The sequence below is a fragment of the Cicer arietinum genome, chromosome 5 (genome assembly GCF_000331145.2).
Source record: "Cicer arietinum cultivar CDC Frontier isolate Library 1 chromosome 5, Cicar.CDCFrontier_v2.0, whole genome shotgun sequence".
Classification (NCBI taxonomy): domain Eukaryota; kingdom Viridiplantae; phylum Streptophyta; class Magnoliopsida; order Fabales; family Fabaceae; genus Cicer; species Cicer arietinum.
The window spans coordinates 41,689,160-41,709,976 of record NC_021164.2 but is presented as its reverse complement, the minus strand read 5'-3'; the positions used below and the strand labels follow the sequence as shown (position 1 = coordinate 41,709,976).

The following is a 20,817-nucleotide window of genomic DNA, read 5'->3' as shown; positions in this document are numbered from 1 at the left end:
AGAGAAATTATTTTATCTTTAGGTACCCAAATTTTGTTGGGTGTTGATCAGTTAGCTTTTAAAGACGTCTTTTTTAAAGGCTTCTTGTCTTTCCATGTTTTTAGAATAAGACAAGATATTATGTTATTTTCTTTCTTAGAACATACGACACATATAGCCTTAGAAGAAATAATTGTTTATGTTTGTTCTTCAAACCCAATTTCTGCTAACATCGTAGATCATTGAAGCTTGCTTACTATTTGACTGAGTTAAAGATATTATCCTCTAAGGGTTTTAAAATGTTTTCATTCAGAATCACTTTCTCTCTCTTTTTTTTTTTAAATCATTTTCAAGAGAGTTATATTTTTTCAGTCAAATCATCGTGAGCTTGTTTTAGAGCAGTTATTTAAAAGCTCATTTAAAATAGTTATAAACTCACTACGAGATAGATCAAAAAATACCACAATTTCTTCATAATAGTCCGTATCAGAGTCTGACTGTATATCAACCATCAAATCTATATAAATTTTACTTTGATTGTGTTTTATACCTTGATTGTATATCAACCATCATAATAGTCCGAATCAGAGTCAGACTGTATACCTTGATTGGGTTTTACTTTTTGAAAACTATTTTATAAATAAATTTTAAAAAACTATTTTAAAAAAAATTTATTTGACTATTTAAAACAGTTTTGGACTAAAAAATTTTAAAAAAAATACTGAAAAATGAAAAATAAAAAGTAAAATACTATTTATCTATTTTATGTTTTTAATTTTAAAAATATAATATTAAAAATAATTTTCCAAAACAGTTTTTATAAACAAGTAATCTAAATAAATTTTTCAGTTTTTAAATTTTAAAATATTAAAATAGAATTTTTAGGACATGAACCACACAAGTCCATAGTGTGTTTGACTCTGCTGAGTCTGCATCTTGCTGGAAGCAGAAACAACCGTTTCAAGACGTCAAAACACAATCGCGCATACACGTATGGGCAAATGCATTATTAATCTTATAGCTCTACTCAGAATCCTAACTATTCTATCTTTACTCTTCAAAGTTTTAAACATCCAATTGTCGAAATTGACAGATAATCCATTCTTCGTAAGCATAATCAATAAAGGGAACTAAAAAGCCACATAAAGAAAGAAAACAGAAACACTAAATTACTCTAAATTTCTTTTTTGCTTGTTGGTCGATTCCTGAAAAGACTCCACGTAAAGGTCATTTTCACCTCAAGAACTTGAGATCAGCTTTGCTTGCCACCGGGTCTAGGGGGTCCAAAGTAGTTTGTTATCAATCCCATTATAGAAAACCTGGGGTTCAGATAAACATCAAGTCAGCTACAGTTTTGACAGTGAAGATACTAGCTCGAATTTTATATCAAACAAACCATTAGATATCATGTTCACGCATGATATATTAAAACGGAACAAAAAAAGCTACATAGCATTGTATATTTCATACAGGCATAAATTATCGAGCTCCAGTATTTTTCTCATGAAAAATGTTAGCAACACCTTTAACATATACTTATCAACACACTCCTTCCTATTGGTTGAATTTTATATGGGGTCTACATAAATATGATAGGTCCCATATGAATTTCAACCAATAGGAAGAAGTGTGCGTTGTTAGCACTTCTCTTTTCTCATTAAATATAACATAACTTGTTAATTGGAAATCAATTTTTTTTTTTTTTACAATGACATATAGACTATTTTTGTACCATAGACATCATATCCTAGATGACATTACTTGAAAATGATATGTTGTAGGCTTTTACTAGTGTCCCTTAGTTCTACGAACACAAGAACCTAAGCCTAATTGATGAACCTCGGTTTGACTCTAAGATCCAATTTGGTTGTAGATGATTGTTCTCAGTTGTTGAAGACTAGTAACCTTTATTTCCACCAGAGTTGGGGAATACGAGGGAATAGATTTCTCGATAGCAGTATACTTTAGTTAACACATGTTTGTACTCTATGATTTCTTAGGCTTAGTTGAACAGAGTCAATTACGCTTAGCTGTCCTTTCAGTTTTGTTATACTTAGCTGGAAAAGTTAGTTAGCCTTAACCCACTTCCACTCTATAAATACTGGGTGTATCTTCTGGATTCTGCATCATGCAGCAATTAATTTTTCAGTAATAATAATTTATAAACGCTGATTCTCTGAATCATTTATCGTATCCCTGGACAATTGATCCAAAATGGCAACTCAAAACTCACCTCCTTCCCCTCCTCCACTAAATTCCGGCCACACTTCTCTTTCTCCGGTCAATGCACCATCATTGAGTACTGTTTCGGCAAGTACAGTTTATCGGAGTACAGTTCCGAGGAAGATGAAGAAAAAATGGAAGATAAAGGACAAGGGCAGCTGAAGTGGAAGAAAATTGAAAGTAAGAAAAGTGGAAGATGGAAGAGTGTTCTTCAGCTTTTATTTCAATTGAAAATTAAAAACTGAATGAAGTGTTGGAAAGTACGGGAAAGAGAGTACTGGACAGTGAGCCTTTCAAGTCTATCAGATATTGAGAAGTGAAAAAAAACTAGGGTTAGAAATTGTTTAAACAGGGGCATTGGGCTGATTTTGTGTTGTATATCATTATGACTCTTGGTATTCCATTTCATGTTTCTCATTTCTTTTCTTTTTTCACGAGAGACCACCTTAATTAATGAATAACCACCGGACACACTGCCCATTGGTGAATTTTTTATTTCTGAAAATGTGTTTCTTCCCCCAATTTCCAGTCTCCATCTCCTCTGGTCATTTCTCTCTTTTTGGCCGTCCGTCTTCTTTGACAGTTCTCCCTTCATCTAGCCACAACTTACACCTACAGCCGCCGATGCCAATTCGGATTGCGACCGTTGTGTATGGCTAGCATCCCTAAGGTTATCTCACCCCCATAGAGAATTAACCTGCTCCGATGTCAAATATGCCAACATGCATGTAATGCGGCCACTACTTACTGTAGGTTCCAGCGCTTTCCCGCAACTCTTTGATCAGTCTCATCCATGCCAACTTCACCCTGTCATCCCTGTCCCAAATCTGTGCATGGTTTGTTGATTTTGGACTTGTTCCATTCAAATGTTGACCGTCCAAAGTACGAAAACAATAGAGCAAGAATATAACGATGTTTAACGGAACAAGAACGGAACAAAATGATGTTGAACGAAGCAAGAACGAAACAGAGCAAGAACAAAAGCGGTTTCTTTTTCAAGATGCTGAACCAACCTCCTAGTGGTTTTATAATAATAAAAAATAAGGCTTAGGTGGGTGCAGAATGACCTAGATACCCTTAATGAAGAATAAAAACTTATGTTTTTGAAAAAAATTCCTAGAGCAGGTCAGGCTGGGAAAGCGGGTCGCACATGACATATGGCATGGGTCCACTTACTCCAAATCAGAACAATTTGTTTTATACTTTTCCTTGGGTTATGGGCAGCTAAGTTGATTATTTTACACACTAAGAATAGTTAATGTGACCAAGCATTCAGCAAAGGTGAAATGCAAACAACCAAAACATACAAATTCTTACACTAAACTCCTCTGTCATATCATATTCACCAGAATCATTTCAACTCCATTAAAATTCTCTATCTCACCCCCTTCACATCTTTTATTTCATTTTTCTCTGTCCCATGCATGTCAACAAAAAACAACTGTTTTCTTATTTCTTAACTGAGTTATTTGTTTTATATAAAAAGCAGAGATGTCACAGGGCTTCAGTAGTGGCTGTGTCAGACTTGATCACTCAAGCAGGTGGGCCATCTGGCCAATTCACGGTAATGATAGCAATTAGCAACAAAATTACTACGAACAGCCTTGCCCTTTTCAACATAATGATTAAGAGAGAAAAAGAAAGTTTCACATTCTCATACTCAGTACCTAATATAGTAGCAGCTTCCTACAACCCTTTATGGGTAATTCATACATCATCTAAGCCTTATCCCATTAAATGGAGTTGACTAGATGGATCAAACAATGCTGTAATTCCCTAATAGTTTTTTAAATAGACCACTTATCTATAAATCTCTCTTAATAATTTAACACTTTAACACTTTAACATACTTTTTCTTGGTCCACCCTTTATCTATAACTAACAGACTATCTTCCATCTGGTCAACCCTCCACACCAATTCTTTCAATGGTCTTCTCCACACATGACCAAACCAAACTACCTAAGACAAGATTCTACCATCTTTCCTACAATATACTTTTTCTCAGTCCACCCTTTATCTATAACTTAGACTATCTTCCATCTGGTCAACCCGCCACACCAATTCTTTCAATGGTCTTCTCCACACATGACCAAACCAAACTACCTAAGACAAGATACTACCATATTTCCTACAATGGGAGCTACCTCAATTTCTTCTAATACTTGTTCTCCTTCATCATACATCCCTCATGCATAAATATGTCTCATCAATTACAGTTAGAGCTACCACATCTTTTCCTCATTCATTGCCAAAGTGTCCACATATGATCACTTTGGTTGTAAGTAGTTGTAAGTCAAAAATACAACAAATGGTTAGGATTTGAAATGATGTTTAAGACTCACTCTTAGCAAAAGAAAGTCCCCCTCCTTTATACTCCTTCAGTATCAAAATATTTACCAATTTATGAATACCATCTTCTTTGAATGTATTGCTGTTTAGAAATTCAAGGTGTTAAATTGTTTTTTTCAATTTTATCCTTATTACTTAATCTCTCCAGCCACTAAAAAAATTGGGATGGAGCATGAATAGAATGATCATATTTTTGTGTTTTGCAATAAAGGGCAATTTAGTTAAATGTGGCTACATTTTCTAATTATTGTGGACTTGAGGCTACATACAACTTTTTCAATCCTTGTTATTAGTGCAAGAAGCTTAGGCTATGCCTGAAAGGATGGCAACTAGGGAGTGGTAAGGAATGCAATGGAAAAACTTAAAAGTGTGACTGGGAGTTACTTAGAAGGAGGGAGAGGAATGGCAAGGGAGGAATTGCCACTCCCTTTCCCCACCAAAGTGACCTACACATTAAAAAAGAGTTACATGTCCTATTCATTCCCTTCCTTGTCTTTTCCATTCCATTGTGAGCTACTCCCTTCCCTCCTTTTTGAAGCTCCCAAACATACTCTTAAACAACCAAAGGGAGTATGTGTGTGCGCAAGAAGACTACAAGAACATTCAAAAGAACAAGCACATGATTCGAGTGTACAGCACAGAAATCAGGGATGGAGGTCGTCTATTAGCTCAGCTCAACAGCTAGAAAATCTCCCTTGTACATCAAGTCATCAATCCTTATCCTTATCATGATTAAACTCCTACCGAAGGCTAATCCTATTCAAGTATCAACCTTATCCAATTAACAAAGCACTCCTCGCAAGGGATTAGCCAATTAGCATTACTGACTTAGGCATCTGATTCTTTCTTCTTTTTCAAGGTTCCTGTCCTCGAGTATAATTCAGACAAGCAAAATTTTATTCAATATTATTCCGGACACATGGGCATCTTATGAAGCATCTGTATATGTAAAAGAAAATTCTCATTCTCTGAAATCCAATGTTTGTATTTCATTAACTTACAACGCATTACTGAAAAAAATGAACTACTTCCCAAATTAAATAAATGTTCCAACTTTTTGTTTCTTTTTTTTTAAAAAAAAAAAAACAATGAAACATAAATAAATGTATAGATCAGAAAATAAAAATCATCGAAATAAATACAAATACAATGCAAGAGAAAAATATATAAAAAAAAATGAAGAAACTTACATCATAGCCATCATAACTTGTTTGAGATCGTTTTCAACATTCCTCATGTTAGCAATCGATTGCGCACAGAATATAAGAGCCAACCACGAACTCAGCTTGTACTAATTTTACGAGACAAATATAATAAGATTAATTAAACCAACAAAACGAAGATAGTTCGTTAGATCTATCAAAAGAGAGAAAACGAAGAGATCTACAAATACAGACCCTAAACATGACGCCTGCGACGCCGAATATGACGGCGATGAAACCAGCATAGTCGATCGGAAGGTCTTGTGGAGCAATCACCGGAGCCACGTATGGCTTCGCCGCCGATGGCTGACGTGGGTCGTTCCCGTGCGATGACATCTCTGAATTCTCTCCCTACTTCCGTTTCTCTTTTTTTCAGCCTCACGAGTTTTCTTTTATTTTCGCTTTTTATTTGTCGGTTAAAATAGACTAGTTTCGAAATTAATGAATTTATCTCTTTAGTTTGAAAATTATAATTTTAGTCCCTTAATCTCTTCCATAAATAGTTGACTTCTTAATTTTAATTTAGTTAATGCGGTTCTGTATTTTTTTTAATATGCTGTTCATTGATTTTATTTTAAAAAAGAAATTGTTAGTTTATTTATTTATTTTTAAATTGTCAACTCATTTTTTTTAATATTTTTCTTTTAATATTGTCGCTATTTTTTTTAAATTTAGTTAAAATATAATTTTAGTCATTTATCTTTATCTAATATTTATTTTAACTTTTTTATATATTTTTTATTCATTTTGGTTATTTATTTTTGTTATTTTAGTCTTTAATAAAATGACAAACTTGTATAATAAAATATCGAAATAATTATTAAATAAAAAATAAAAGAAGTAAAATAAAAGAAAAATAACTAAAACAAATTAAAAAAAATATAAAATAGCAAAATAAATATTAAATAAAAATTAAAGATTAAAATAATTAGACTTAATTTTTTTTTAAAATTGTCAACAAAATAGAACGCTTGACAATTTTTTAAAATGTAAAAAATAAAAATGAAGTGACAATATTATTTTTTTTTTAAAAAAAGAGTTTGTAATTTAAAAAATGAGCTAAAAGTTAAAAATAAAATTATATTTTATGTAATAATAAAAAGAAAATAATGTCACATGAACATTGACCGAATCATAATCAAGAGAGTCAACTATTTGCAAAGTAGATTAAAGTTAAAGGTCTAAAACTACAATTTTAAAATTACGAGAGGCAAAATTGTTAAATTTTAAAACTTGAAAGTCAAAAGTGCATTTTAACCTTTTTTTTTTCTTTTAAAGATCATTTGTTCGTTTGAATTAGGGATGGCAAAAAAATCCGCACCCGCGGATACCCACCCAAACCCATTTGATTTGGGCGGGGAAAACCCGTTTTGATTGGGTGCTGGTGCGGGTGCGGATTTTTCTCGAAATTAAATTTTGGGTGCGGGGACGGGTGCGGGGGTGATGATATCCACCCCGCACCCGCACCCAAACCCGCCCCACAAGTATTATTATAGTAAATTTTGAATTTTCTATACATATACATATCAAATATATTTAATATTTTTTTAAATATTAAAAATTATAATCTTATCTCTATATAAAATAATTTTTCATTTTATTATTATCTGATAATAATTATTTTATTATATTAATTATAATAGATATGATTTTTTAAATTTATAATTTTATATATATAAATGGGTGTGGGTGTGGGCGGGGAAACCCGAAACCTGTTATGGGCGGGGATGAGGGTTTAATTTTCACACCCGCTATGAAACGGGTGCGGGTGCGGGTTTTCCCCGATTAGTCGGGTGCGGGGGTGGAGGAGGCAAAATACGCCCCCGACCCGCCCCGTTGCCATGCCTAGTTTGAATAACATAAGAAAAAAAAATGAGTTGTATAAAGATAAAGTGGAAAATGTTGATATTGTTAGCTTAGACGTCTTGTCTCTTAGATTTAAACTGAAGACATCACAGTTGTGTGAGTTAATTATTGTGAAATTTATTATCTCTTCTAGGGATGGGAATAGCTTATGTCATCTGCCAGGGGTCTATGGTCTGACCTACTTATAGCCTAGCATATTTAATAAAAATGTTAGGCTCAAGCTATTTTTAAAACTTATTTATTTAAATAGGTCAGGCTAAAAGCTTATAAAAAAGTCTGTTAGGTCTAACAGGCCGACCTATGTATATTTTATTATTCATTAATGTTATTTTTTATTATTATTTATTAATAATATTATTTCCTATTTTAAAGTCTATCAATTAGGCAATCACTCAGTAGTTGTTCCATATTCGATAGCGATTCCATATTCGCTAATCGTTCCATATTCGGTAGTCGTTCTATTAGACATTCACTCAGTAGTTATTCCATATTTGTTTGAGAGGTAATAATAGGTGGATTTGTTTCAGGAAAAAAATCTATTCTTTGAATCAAAAATCATTTTTTAAGGTTCAAATGGTGTTTGTTTCAGATTTTTTAAAAATCATTTTGTTAGAAAAAAATCATTTTTTGTTTAATATATATAGATATGTAAAATATAATATTTAAATGTTTAAATGTTAATAAGACTTTTAAATAGGCTTTCAAGTCATACTAGACTTTTAAAAAGGTCAGGTCAGAGCGAAAAAATAGTTTATGATAGACCGTATGTCAGGCTTAGGCCTAAAAAGTTAATTGTAAGTCAGACTCATGCTTTTTAAAGTCTGACATGACCTGACCTATTCCCACCCTAATCTCTTCTAAGATTAAAAAAAAAAAAAAGATAAAGTGTAAAATATTTTATATTTTTCGTTTAGTTTGGTCACAATGCTTTTTTTTTTTTTTTTTAATATAGTTCATTTTCAATCAAGAGAAAAGTTATGGTTACGTCTAATGACTGTGTATATTTTAATTCTGACAGTTATAATTATTTAGTGGATGAACAAAATAAACTATTCATATTAAATGTTAACGTAAAACTAATTTACATTGATAGTGTATGAACCATTTTTTCAAAGATAAAATACGTAGAAAGGGTGTTTATTTATATAAAAAAAATAGATAAGAATTAGATTAGATATTCTATGGACATATCAATATGTATATTATCTTGTGTTTTATTGTATGTATGTCATTTTGTGTTTGATGTCCGACACAAACTTGTAATCGTAAGTATCTCAAGAATAGACTTCAAAAGAACTTGTAATTGTAACTATCTCAAGAATATTTGTAGTGTAGTTTGGCCACAATGCTCTTTTTTTCTTTTTTTTTTAATATAGTTCATTTTCAATCAAGAAAAAGGTTATGGTTGCGTCTAATGACCGTGTATATTTTAATTCTAACAGTTATAATATTTAGTGGGTTAATAAAATCAATTATTCATATTCAATGTTAACCTGAAACTAATTTACATTAATAAAATATGAACTGTTTTCTCCAAGATAAAATACATAAAAAAATAGTGTTTATTTATTTTTTAAAATGTTAGATAGCATATTCTATGAACATATCAATATGTATATTATCTTGTGTTTTAATGTATGTATGTCATTTTGTGTTTGAGGTGCAACACAAACTTGTAATTGTAAGTATCTCAATAATAGACTTCAAAAGAACTTGTAATTGGAAGTATCTCAAGAATATTTTTAGTTTAGTTTGGTTTATATGCTCTATTTTTTTTTAATATAATTCGTTATCAATCAAAAAAAGTTACGCTTACATCTAATGATTGTGTATATTTTAATTCTAACAGTTATAATTATTTAGTGAGATAGTAAAATCAATTATTCATATTCAATGTTAACCTAAAATTAATTTACATTGATAGTTTATGAACCGTTTTCTCAAAGATAAAATACTTAAAAAAAGTGTTTGTTTTTTAAAATTTAGATAAGATATTATATGAACATCAATATGTATATTATCTTGTGTTTTATTGTATGTATGTCATTTTGTGTTTGATGTGCAACACAAACTTGTATTTGCAAGTATTTCAAGAATAGACTTCAAAAAAATTTGTAATTGTAAGTATCTCAAGAATAGACTTAAAAAGAACAAATTTGTAATTCGGTTAGGATTTTAAAGATTCTTTTTACATGAATTTTTTTTCTTCAGATTTTAACAGACAATAAAACAACAACCATTTTAGTTTGGATTAAGTTTTTTCCTCTAGGTTTTGTTGGAAAACAACTACAGTGTTGGGTTTCTTGGAATAATTTGTTGTATGTGGATGTTATTAAGACAACCACCATTTTCAATTTTTTATCCATGTAACACTCTAAATTTTATGGTAAATTATTTTATCAATGAAATATGATTTTAAATAATTAATTTGGATTTAAAATTGTTTTAGAATATATGTTGATTAACTTTAAGATTAATTTTTTTATATGTGTGTTTTCTATTATTCTAATCTTGTACATATAAGACTAAATGAGTGATATAAATAATAAATATTATATTTTATTATTTTATATATTTTAAAAAAATAATAGTATTTTAGTGAAATCTTTTAAAGAATAAGATTTTAGGCAATTTTACGTGTATATGCTGGTGAGTAATTAATTGTGACATTTTCATGTGTATTTGACTGATGTTAAGTGTGCACATAATTATGTTTTAATTAATTTAAACTATTGTCTGTTTTTATTTATTTATTTTATAAAAAATAATTATCTTGAGATAGAAGTAATATTGTGTTTGATTCTCTTTATTTTGATATACTTGTTATGATATTGTGATTTTATATAATTTTATTATGATTTAGTAATTAATATAAAATGTTGATGTTATATTTATTTATTTTGTGATTTTGACTATTCTCTAATGATGATAATATTTTAATGCGAGTGTTTTGAAAAATAAGTATAATTATAGTGACTATTTTGAAAATGAGAGTTTCAGTAGTTATATGTATTTTTTTTAAATATTAATTATTTTAATTATAATAATCTATCATATATTAATTATGAAATATTAGTGATGTTTTGAAAATTATATGATGTTTGGAGGAGTATTAAAAATGAGATTAAGTAACTATTAATTTTGTTTTAGTAAAACAAAAATAATAATAGTAAAACATAAAAAATAAATAAGGGGACCAATGAGTTTGACCTATGTGTGAATCCTAATTGTTAATAAAAAAAAAAATAAAAAAAAAAGAAGGGAGTTGGACGACAGCCATAAAAGCGAAGAGGTAACACAACAATAAGCTTATCGTTTGGCACCGATGATCGTTCCAGAAAACTTTTTCGTCCAAATTTTAGTATGTTGTTTCACTCATTTAGCTACTTAATTAAACACATTTTCTTAGATTTTTAACCATTCAAATTTCTCTTTAAAATATATGACTTCTCCGTTTATGGAATTCCTTTTTTTGCACAGTAAGTCCGATTTGAGTGAAATCAACGCCAAAACGACCGTGTAAACAGTGGCTATGTTATCCATTGATTAGTTTTCTAGTTTATGATAAGTTTCCTTGACCGAATTTCGAAATTTAGTTTTTAGAGTGTATTCTCATAATTTATTTTTGACGTTTACCCATAAACTGTTGAGTTAGATTGACTAAAGGACATAGAGTCAAATAACAAAGGTTGTTTGCTCGTGAAATTGTATTCGTGTGTGAAAGCGTCGAAATAAGGTAAGGAGTGAGATAGTGTTTGAATTCATGAGTATAATATATTGTGAGATAAATGGGAAAATTGTATTTCCCAACGATTCATCTGGGACTTGATATGTATGACAGTAGCCCATTGAGTGATAAATTAATTTATGTGCAAATATGGAAATTGTGAGATTAAAATATAGAATAGAAACATTTGTAAGGTGTTGATTGATTTAATTTCTTTAAATGTGTGGTATTTGATAATATTGGGATATTGAATGTCGAATTAATTTTATGTATATGTGTGATTAGATGAGTTTATGTGATGTGATAATAAAAGATGGATGTGTTTGTTGAGGTAAAATCCCAAATTAATATTTTGATGAAAACAAATAATAAGTTAATTAAGGACTCTAATTACGATTCTAAATTATGTGTTAATTTAATATGTGTTTTTGAATGTAATAATCCAAGTTAGGTACAAAACAAATGCAAGAGAAATCAATTCAAAAAAAGAGCTAAAAATGAACAAAACTGAACCAAGAACGTTATTGACATAATCTGCAAAACCAACAAGCAAGATCTCATCAGTTTTTAATGCAAGGAAAGCTATTGTATATCACGAATGGATTTACAGTTCATATACTAGGAATGTACATCTCTCATATGGGCAAAAGAATCACTCAAAAGAATCAAAGACACAACTCAAAGCAAAAGTGTCAAATGATCATTCTTCAGTAGTGTAACATCAGCCTCCAAACTGATAAACTTTCTCCAGCATGTTACATATGATCTTCAGCAGTAAACATCTTTCTCCAAAATGATTAACAACTATCTCCAGAATGATCAACAATCATTCTCCAAGTATGATGTCATCAATCCATAATGATACGAACATTCTCCAGCTTACTGAACATCATTATGCAACTTTATTACATCATTCTCCAGCGTTCTAGCTTCATTCTTCAGCCTGTTTTGTGCAAATCAAAACACTATATTGAACTAATCTCATCAATACTATATCTAAATATTAAAGGATAATTAAACAAGATCATTAAACAAGATCATAGTTGTCCAAGAATGAAAAAATCCAGACCAGTCAAACGGAACTCAAAAGTGTTCAAAGACTTGAACATTTTTTAAATCATGAAATCTGGTCTTTGGTCAAGACTGACAGAGCACTTCCAACTACTCTTTTTGACTGTCATTAAACATCCTAAAGCCCACAAAAGTAACCCCAAGCTCAAGGAAAATGACGAACTTCAAGTGCTAAGAAAATCCATCCATCACATACACTCACATACTTGAAAGTTTCTCATTTGCAAAAGAATCAGTTTTGAAACCATCTTCATATATCTAAATTGTATTACTGAGTTCTTTTATGAAGAATCTATTCTCAAACACGAGTTGAGCATAATCAGATTCAACTAATCTCTCTAAATCATTATTGTGTAAACTCAAAACTATAAGGGTTGTTTATAGTTGGAGTATTGTTGTAAAAATTCTTTTATGGTTAAAAGGTGAATTGTAAAATCCTCTCAAGATTGATAGGTGACTTGATTGAATCCTATTTTAGGGGAAAGGAATTGTTGTTACAGATCAAGGTTGATCATAACAAAAACTATGAAAAATCAACAACGTTGTAAAACCCAGAACCTTATCCGTTTGAACACTTAGTGGAAAATCTCACAGCTGTGAGGACTGGACGTAGCCCGAGTTGAGTGAACCAGGATATATCTTTGTGTGGTTTGTCTTCCTTATCTCTATTTACTTTCTGTAATTTTGATTACAAAGTCAAATAGATAAACTAAAACTATGATATTAACTAACCAAGAACGTTCTTCGTTTTCTATTTCCATAACCTAGAACGTTCTCCGTTTTCTGTTTTCATAATTAAGATCATTCTTGAGTTATTTTCTAAATATTTTAACAGAAAATTTTAAATAGGTGAAAATTTACAATTCAAACCCCATTCCTTGTAAATTGACATTTCTACTTCAATTGGTATCAGAGCAAGGTCTCTAAAGAGTAAACACTTTTACAAGTGCTAGAGTAAAATATCTAGAATAAAAAATGTCAAAAGCAAAATACAATGTTGAAGGAAGACCACCCTATTTTGATGGAACTAATTACTACTTCTGGAAGAACAAGATGCAATTGTTTATGAAATCTCAAGATATAGGAATGTGGCGCATCATTACAGATGGATATTTCATAGCAAGCATTAATCAAAATGATTCAACCTCTGCAGAAAAGAAAGAAATTGACTGGACACCAGAAGACAAAACTAAGGTACTCCTAAATTTTAAAGCTTAATTATTCTTAGCGTGTGCTTTGAGCAGGGAAAAAAGTGAAAGAGTTTATGAATGCACAACTGCTAAAGAAGTATAAGATACACTACAAACTCAGCATGAAGGAACAAGTCATGTTAAAGAAACAAGATTATACATTGGCATATGGAAGTTTGGGCTATTCGAAATGAATGAAGGAGAAACCATTGATGAGATGTACTCAAGGTTCATAACTATAGTGAATGAGATGCGTTCTCTTGACAAGCCTTACTCAGTACCAGACATAGTGAGAATGATCATGAGATGCCTTCCATAAGCCAAACCAAAAATCTTGAAGTGCTTTCATTAAAAGAACTAATTGGAGCCTTAAGAGCACATAAAGTATTGTTACAAGAAGACAAATAGCCAAGTAAGGAAAAAAAATAGCCTTAAAAGCATCTCAATAAAGTATACCAACACAAACAGAAGAAGAATCTAAAGAAACTGGGCAAGAAGATGCTGATGAAGAAATTGCTCTTCTCACTAGAAGAATTTAAAGAATGATGAGAAGAAGATATCAAATCAAATGAAAAAAACCACCAAACAAGAGCCAAATCACATGTTTTGGATGTAATAAGTTTGGACATTACAAATCTGAATCTCCCCTAAGTAAAAAACCACCAAACAGATTTCCTTTCAAAAAGAAATCAATGATGGCTACATGGGATAACTCAGATGAATCTGATGAAGAAGAATATGAAGAAGCAAACTTATGCTTAATGGAAAATACTGAAGAAAATGAGGTAACAAATTCTAAACCTTGTATTTTTGTGTGAACAAATGGAAAAAAGAATTTTAAAACTTGCTAAATGATTCAAACTTTCTTGTTCAAAAGTGTAGTTCTTTAAAAGAAAAATTTCACAAAGAAAAAGAAGAGAAAGAGAAAACTCATGCTCTGAATGATAAGCTTAAAAAGATCATTCAAAATCTGAAAGAATCTCAGCTCAAAGATTTTAAAATTGAAAATCAAGAACATTTTGCATTTCAAAAGGAGAACATTCTCCTTAAAGCTGAAGTTGAACTTTTTAAAAATGACCTATCAAATTTTATTAAAGCCACTTAAAAATTTCAAAAAATCATGGGATCTCAAGTATGAATATTTGATAAAGCTGGTCTTAGTTTCAATCAAACTCAAAAAACCAAAATGTATGAAAACTTGTTTGTTCCGGAAAGAAAAGAAGGTAAATGCAAAATTAAATGTTCATATTGCAGCAAGATTGGGCATCTAGAATTTGCATGTTATTTTAAGAAAAGAGATGAGAAAATCAAGAACAAAAAGAGCTTCAAAAAAGGAGAGCATTATGGAGCAAAAAAAAAAATCCAAAAACTGAAAAAAGGAGAACGTTCTCTAGCTAAAGAAGCAAAAGGAGAATGTTCTGGAATTTTACCAAAACTAGTTAAAACTCATTTTTCTAAACCTTTTCAAAAACAAATCACTAGATTGTCCTCCTGTTCTAAGATTGGCCACTCTGAATCAACATGCCATATTAAGAAGGAATCAAAAATCAAAACTAACCCTCAAAGACCAAATGGGCACCTAAAGTTAATGCAACAAATCATACAGGTTGGATTTCAAAGTGTTAAGAAAAAGCCATAGTTCTTGGAAAATGGTTGTTCAAGACATATGACAGGTGATAAAAACTGCTTCATGTCCTTCGTCAAGAATGATGGAGGATCAATCACCTTCAGGAATGATAATCAAGCTTGGATTAAAGGTAAAAGAGCAATTGGTAAGAAAAATTATGCCCAAATAACTGATGTTCATTATGTAGAAGGTCTGAAACATAATCTCTTAAGCATAAGTCAACTATGTGACAATGGCCTTGAAGTTATTTTCAAACCTAACCTATGTGAAATCATAAAAACAAAATTTAGAGAAGTACTGTTTTCTAGATCTAGAAAGAAAAATCTTTATGTTTTATATCTTGAAGAACTACCTGATGAATCCTGATTCATGTTTATCAATAAGTGTAGGAGGAATAAAAATCCTGATTCATGTTTATCAATAAAACTCTTGAGCTACTTCACATAGATCTATTTGGCCATGTTTAAACAACAAGTGTAGGAGGAATAAAATATGGTTTTGTTATTGTTGATGATTTCTCACGATACACTTGAGTATTATTTTTAAAACAAAAAGATGATGCTTTTGATGCTTTCAAAATCTTTTGTAAAAAGGTATAAAATGAAAAAGATTCCAGCATCATTTCTATAAGAAGTGATGATAGAGGAGAATTCATAAATGCATCTTTTAAAACCTTCCTTGAAGATCTTGACATTTCTCATAATATATCTTGTTGAAAGAAAAAATAGAACCTTACAAGAAATGGCAAGAACAATCTTGGAAGAGTCTAATGTTGAAAATATTTTTAGGATGAAGCTATCAATACATCATGTTATATTTAAACCGTGTATCCATAAGAAAGACCATAAACAAAACACCATATGAAATCTGGAAAAACAGGAAGCCAAACATATCATATTTTCACATTTTTTGTTGTTATTGTTATATCTTGAACAACAAAGAAACTCTTGGAAAGTTTGATGCAAAATCGGACAAAACTATATTTTTGGGTTTTTCAACCAATTCTAAAGGGTATCGTGTTTTCAATTTAAAAACCAAAGTTATTGAAATCAACATGCATATATTATTTGGTGAATTTGATTATGTTGATTTGAGTAAAAAAGATGAGGAAGAAGAAGAACAGTCTGAGCAACAGCAACAACATAATGTTCTCCAGGAAACCTAGATTGATAAACAATCTCCATTTCATTATCCTCCTAAAAGGTGGAGAACGATTAGTGATCATCCTCAAAATCAAATCATTGGAGATACTGTTGATGGAATTAGAGCAAGAATGTCATTCGAGGATGATGGCAACAACAACATGGCAATGATCTCCCAAATTGAACCAAAATCAATCAAAGAAGCCATAGTTGATCAATCTTGGATTGAAGCGATGAGGGAAGAACTTTTTCAATTCGTCGAGAAGAATGAAGTCTAGAATCTGGTTCTAGATTCACAAGATCAAAACATCATACGAATAAGATGGGTATTCCGAAACAAACTAAATGAACACGGTAAGGTTGTGTGAAACAAAGCAAGATTGGTTGCTTAAGGTTACAATTAACAAGAAGGTATAGATTATGGTGAAACTTTTGCTCCCGTCTCAAGGTTTGAAGCTATACGAACTCTTCTTGCATATGCATCTCATAAACTTATTAAACTCTTTCAAATGGATGTTAAAAGTGCATTCTTAAATGGCTTTTTAAATGAATAAGTTTATGTGCATCAACCTCCCGGTTTTGAAGATCAATCAAAAGCAAATCATGTTTTTAAACCCACCAAAGCTTTATGGTTTAAAACAAGCACCAAGAGCTTGATATGAACGACATAGTTCCTTTCTAATAAAAAATGGATTTTCTAGAGGAAAGATTAACACTACACTATTCAAGAAAAATGATTTACTTATTGTTCAAGTGTATGTCGATGATATTATATTTGGCTCAACTAATGAGAAAATGTGTGATGCTTTTTCAAAACTCATGCAAAGTGAATTTGAAATGAGTATGATGGGATAATTAAGATATTTTCTTGGCTTGAAAATTAAGCAACATGAAGATGACATTTTTATATGTCAAGAAAAATATATTAAAGATCTCATAACCAAATATAAAACGAAAGAAGCCAAAATCATGATTACTCTCATGCATCCATCTTTTTCATTAGAAAAAGATGAAAATGGAAAATCTATTTATAAAAAAGAGTATAGGGGCATGATAGGATCTTTGCTTTATTTTACTGCTAGTAGACCTGACATTGTGTTTGTAGTAGGATTATGTGCTAGATTTCAATCAGCACCTAAAGAATCTCATTTAACAGTAGTAAAAAGAATTTTTAGATATCTCGTTAGTAGTACTGATCTTGGTCTTTGGTATAGAAAATGTTCTCATTTTGATCTTGTAGCTTACTGCGACGCTGATTATGATGTAGATAAAATTGAACGAAAAAGCACAAGTGGGGCATGTCAATTTCTTAGAGAAGCTTTAATAAGTTGGTCGTGCAGAAAACAAAATATGATTGCTCTCTCAACAACCGAAGCTGAATATGTCTCAACTGCAAACTGCTGCTTTCAAGTTCTTTGGATTAAAAATCAACTTGAAGACTACTCTATAAGTTATTCAAGTGTTCCAATTTACTGTGATAATACAAGTGCTATAAATCTGTCAAAAAATCCCATTCAACATTCAAGATCCAAAACGTAGAAATCAAACATCAATTTATTTGTGATCATGTCAATAAAAAAGAAATTGAATTAATCTTTGTTGATACTCAAAAATAACTTGCTGATATTTTTACCAAGCCCCTTGTAGAGGAAAGTTTTAATTTTATCAAAGAAAAATTGAGAATTATAAAAAATCCCACCAGTTTGCATTAAAATCTGGTTCTACATAAACGGAAAACGTTAAACGTTCTGCGTTTCTGACGCGCATCATTCTTCGTTTATGCTCATCAGCACACATCATTCTTCTTTTTTCCTAAAAAATCAGCAAAACCTCTTGTTCGTGGCATTAACGGGACTTGTTTTCTTGTCCGCAAAAGCACTGCCACACTGTCATTTCTCTTTTTTTCCAACACCAATCAATCACTTCACTTTTTCCAACAAAGTGGAAAAACTGCAAATCATCATCACGGTTATTCATCTTCCCTAAAAATAGTTTTATTCTTCTTCCAAAATCTGCAACTTCCAAACTTCTCAAAACTTTCAAACCATTTTCTGAAAAAAATTGGAAAAAGGCTCGAACTAAAATGACTGCTCGAAAGAACGCTTGCCCTAATGCACCTTCATCCTCCTCATTTTCAAATTATTTATCTTACTCTCCTGAATCCAGTCGTAAATAAGATTCCAACCCTAACCCATTGTCAATTGTTTTACCCCTCTCTTTCAATGTCCTCCTCCAAACCTAAATCAAGTTCCCACTCACCTTCGTTCATCCTTCTCTAAACCTACGGAGCCAAAGAGACGTTCTATGAGAGTATCCACTGGAATCGGTACCTCCAAAGCTCAACCCTCAAAACCTTCAATATTCGTCATCTCTGATAGTGACGATTTTGAGCCTTCCAGATCAAACCCTACAAAGACAACAACACCTATCAAGCCATCCAAACAATCCACCTCCACTTTCTAAACTAAACCTTCTTTCTCCACACCCCCAAACCAAAAGAGAAAATCCATGAATTAAATTTTCTCATCTTCAAAACCCTTTCAACCGTCTCCATCTAAACCTTATAAAACAAAAAATTTAAAGGTCAAAACTACCATCACTCTCTCCCAATTTTTGGCCAAAAACAAGCTAAAAAATCCTCAAAGAGGAAAAACAAGTGCTCCTTAGCAAAAGCCTTCAGAACGTTCTCCACCTTCTCAGAATGTTCTCCCTTTATCTCACCAAAACGTTTTGCTCCTCCTACAATAAATCCAGAACATTCTCCAGTTCCCACCCACCCACCCACAACTGGTCCCAAAATACGCCTCCCTCGACTCATTCCATCCATCTTATGAAAAACCTACTATGAAAAATGGGTCGAGCGCCCTGTAGGAATTGGTCGAGTTTTCTTTCTTGAAAACTTGCTTATCGAGGGCACTTCCATCTAAACCCATACAGATACTCATGGTGGACCAAGTTTATGCAAATTTCTGACTGTTATTACCTGGATGTGGTGAGGGCCTTATACTATAAAGCCCAAACATTTCCTGACAAGTCATTCTTCGTGGCCACTCTCAAGGGTATTTAGATTCGTCTAACGCCTGATATTCTAGCTACCATCCTTGACCTCCCAAATGATGGACCTTTCTCCTTTGGCAAGAACTAGTACTCAGTTCTCAATTTGAGCAAGAAGGGTGTGCTTGCTGAAATCTTTCAGGAGGGCTGCAAAAACTACTTATCTACATCCCTAAAGCCCATATGCAAGGTGTTTAACAGTATCAACCAGCACTCCATACTACCGCACTGTGGAAGTCACGAGTAAGTCTCTAACAACGATGCTCTGATCATTCATCATCTTCTCACGTGCAAAAGGGTTAACCTACCCTTCATCATACTGCAAAATATGATTGCTGCCACTACGAAGGACTACAAGAAAAGCACAGTCCCGTATGGCATGCTATTGTAAAAAATATTTAGGTATTTTGAAGTCCCTCTCTCAACTGAAACCTACACCATTAAGATCTCAAAATTTTCTTCAAAGAATGTGTCTCACATGAAGAAGCATTCTTCAGCAAAAAAATATTCCTAGATCTGCAATTTTCTCCACCTCTCTTAGAAGAAAGTGCTTTGTGCGCAAATCTTGTGCATTCACAATTGTACCAAGAGAACAATCTCCACCACTTGCACTAGATCGTTCTCCACATCATTCTACAAAACAATCAGTTCAAGAACGTTCTCCACATCTTGCTCAATAATGTTCTCCATCCTGCCCAATCCAACCAGCCACTAAAAACATTCTCCATCCACCCCTCCTAATCAACCAGCTCAAGAACATTTTTCCCCAATCATTATCCCTTCATCCTTTTAACCTACACCATCTAATGCACCTAACTTCCCTCTTCAATATAACCCACTCAGTGACATGTGTGCACAACTACCATTCACACTTCATCTGTCATGTCTCTGGCTTTCGTTTCCCCTCAAAAGACTATTTCCCCTATCTTTGGAATCAATCAATTTTTGAACTTTCCCGACACTTCTGGACCATCCAGCTGTCCCACACCATGACCATTCACAACCCTTCGTACCATTGCAACCTCATTTGCCACTTTCTTATCCTTCTGAACTACTGCATCTCCATCTCATTCCACTCTTCTCAAAACACCCAAGGACAACTCGCAAAGCTAGGCTAAGCGACAAAAAGTCCAACAAGACTCCACCAACCAATCCATCATGGCTGCCCTACAAACTATCATGGCTCGACAATTCCATTAGGACAAGGAGTTTGCAACACCACGGGAATGGATGACTACCCAACTTGCTCTCCACGGATATTGATCTTCCTCCTTTGGTTCCTCCTCCTTCCTTCCATGCTATCCCAGAACCCTCAAGATCATCGTTGTAACACCCCGTTTTTCAAAGCGATGGTGTATTATTTTTTTTTTTTAAGAAAAGTAATTA

General features: G+C 32.0%; 2 protein-coding genes across 3 annotated transcripts; one reads left to right on the top strand and one right to left on the bottom strand.

Annotated features, from left to right (window-relative positions):
• Window positions 1–1,009: 1,009 nt before the first annotated feature.
• Window positions 1,010–6,167, bottom strand: LOC101504777 (protein Asterix). 2 transcript variants are annotated; one of them, XM_004513972.4, is made up of 3 exons: window positions 5,950–6,160; window positions 5,743–5,843; window positions 1,010–1,298 (listed from the first exon to the last, which is right to left on the bottom strand). In XM_004513972.4, exons 1-3 carry the CDS (start codon window positions 6,088–6,090, stop codon window positions 1,232–1,234), a joined length of 309 nt encoding a protein of 102 aa, XP_004514029.1. In that variant the 5' UTR covers window positions 6,091–6,160; the 3' UTR covers window positions 1,010–1,231. The 2 variants fall into 2 exon arrangements, with proteins under 2 accessions (XP_004514029.1, XP_073225397.1); XM_073369296.1 differs by lacking the exon at window positions 1,010–1,298 and adding an exon at window positions 4,815–5,415 and having other exon boundaries at window positions 5,950–6,167.
• A 7,226-nt stretch (window positions 6,168–13,393) lies between these two features.
• LOC140920455 (uncharacterized) lies at window positions 13,394–13,927 on the top strand. Its single transcript, XM_073368728.1, has 2 exons — window positions 13,394–13,612; window positions 13,730–13,927. The coding sequence occupies exons 1-2, from the start codon at window positions 13,394–13,396 to the stop codon at window positions 13,925–13,927; spliced, it is 417 nt and encodes a 138-aa protein (XP_073224829.1).
• Window positions 13,928–20,817: the final 6,890 nt, after the last annotated feature.

Excerpts from the sequence above, each read along its gene's own strand:
- LOC101504777 (XM_004513972.4), bottom strand. The coding sequence starts at position 6,090 with ATGTCATCGCACGGGAACGACCCACGTCAGCCATCGGCGGCGAAGCCA. Across the intron at positions 5,844-5,949 it reads TCGCAGGCGTCATGTTTAGG|TACAAGCTGAGTTCGTGGTT; the intron begins GTCTGTATTTGT and ends TCGTAAAATTAG. Across the intron at positions 1,299-5,742 it reads CAAGTTATGATGGCTATGAT|GTTTTCTATAATGGGATTGA; the intron begins GTAAGTTTCTTC and ends TCTGAACCCCAG.
- LOC140920455 (XM_073368728.1), top strand. The coding sequence starts at position 13,394 with ATGTCAAAAGCAAAATACAATGTTGAAGGAAGACCACCCTATTTTGAT. Across the intron at positions 13,613-13,729 it reads CACCAGAAGACAAAACTAAG|CATGAAGGAACAAGTCATGT; the intron begins GTACTCCTAAAT and ends CTACAAACTCAG.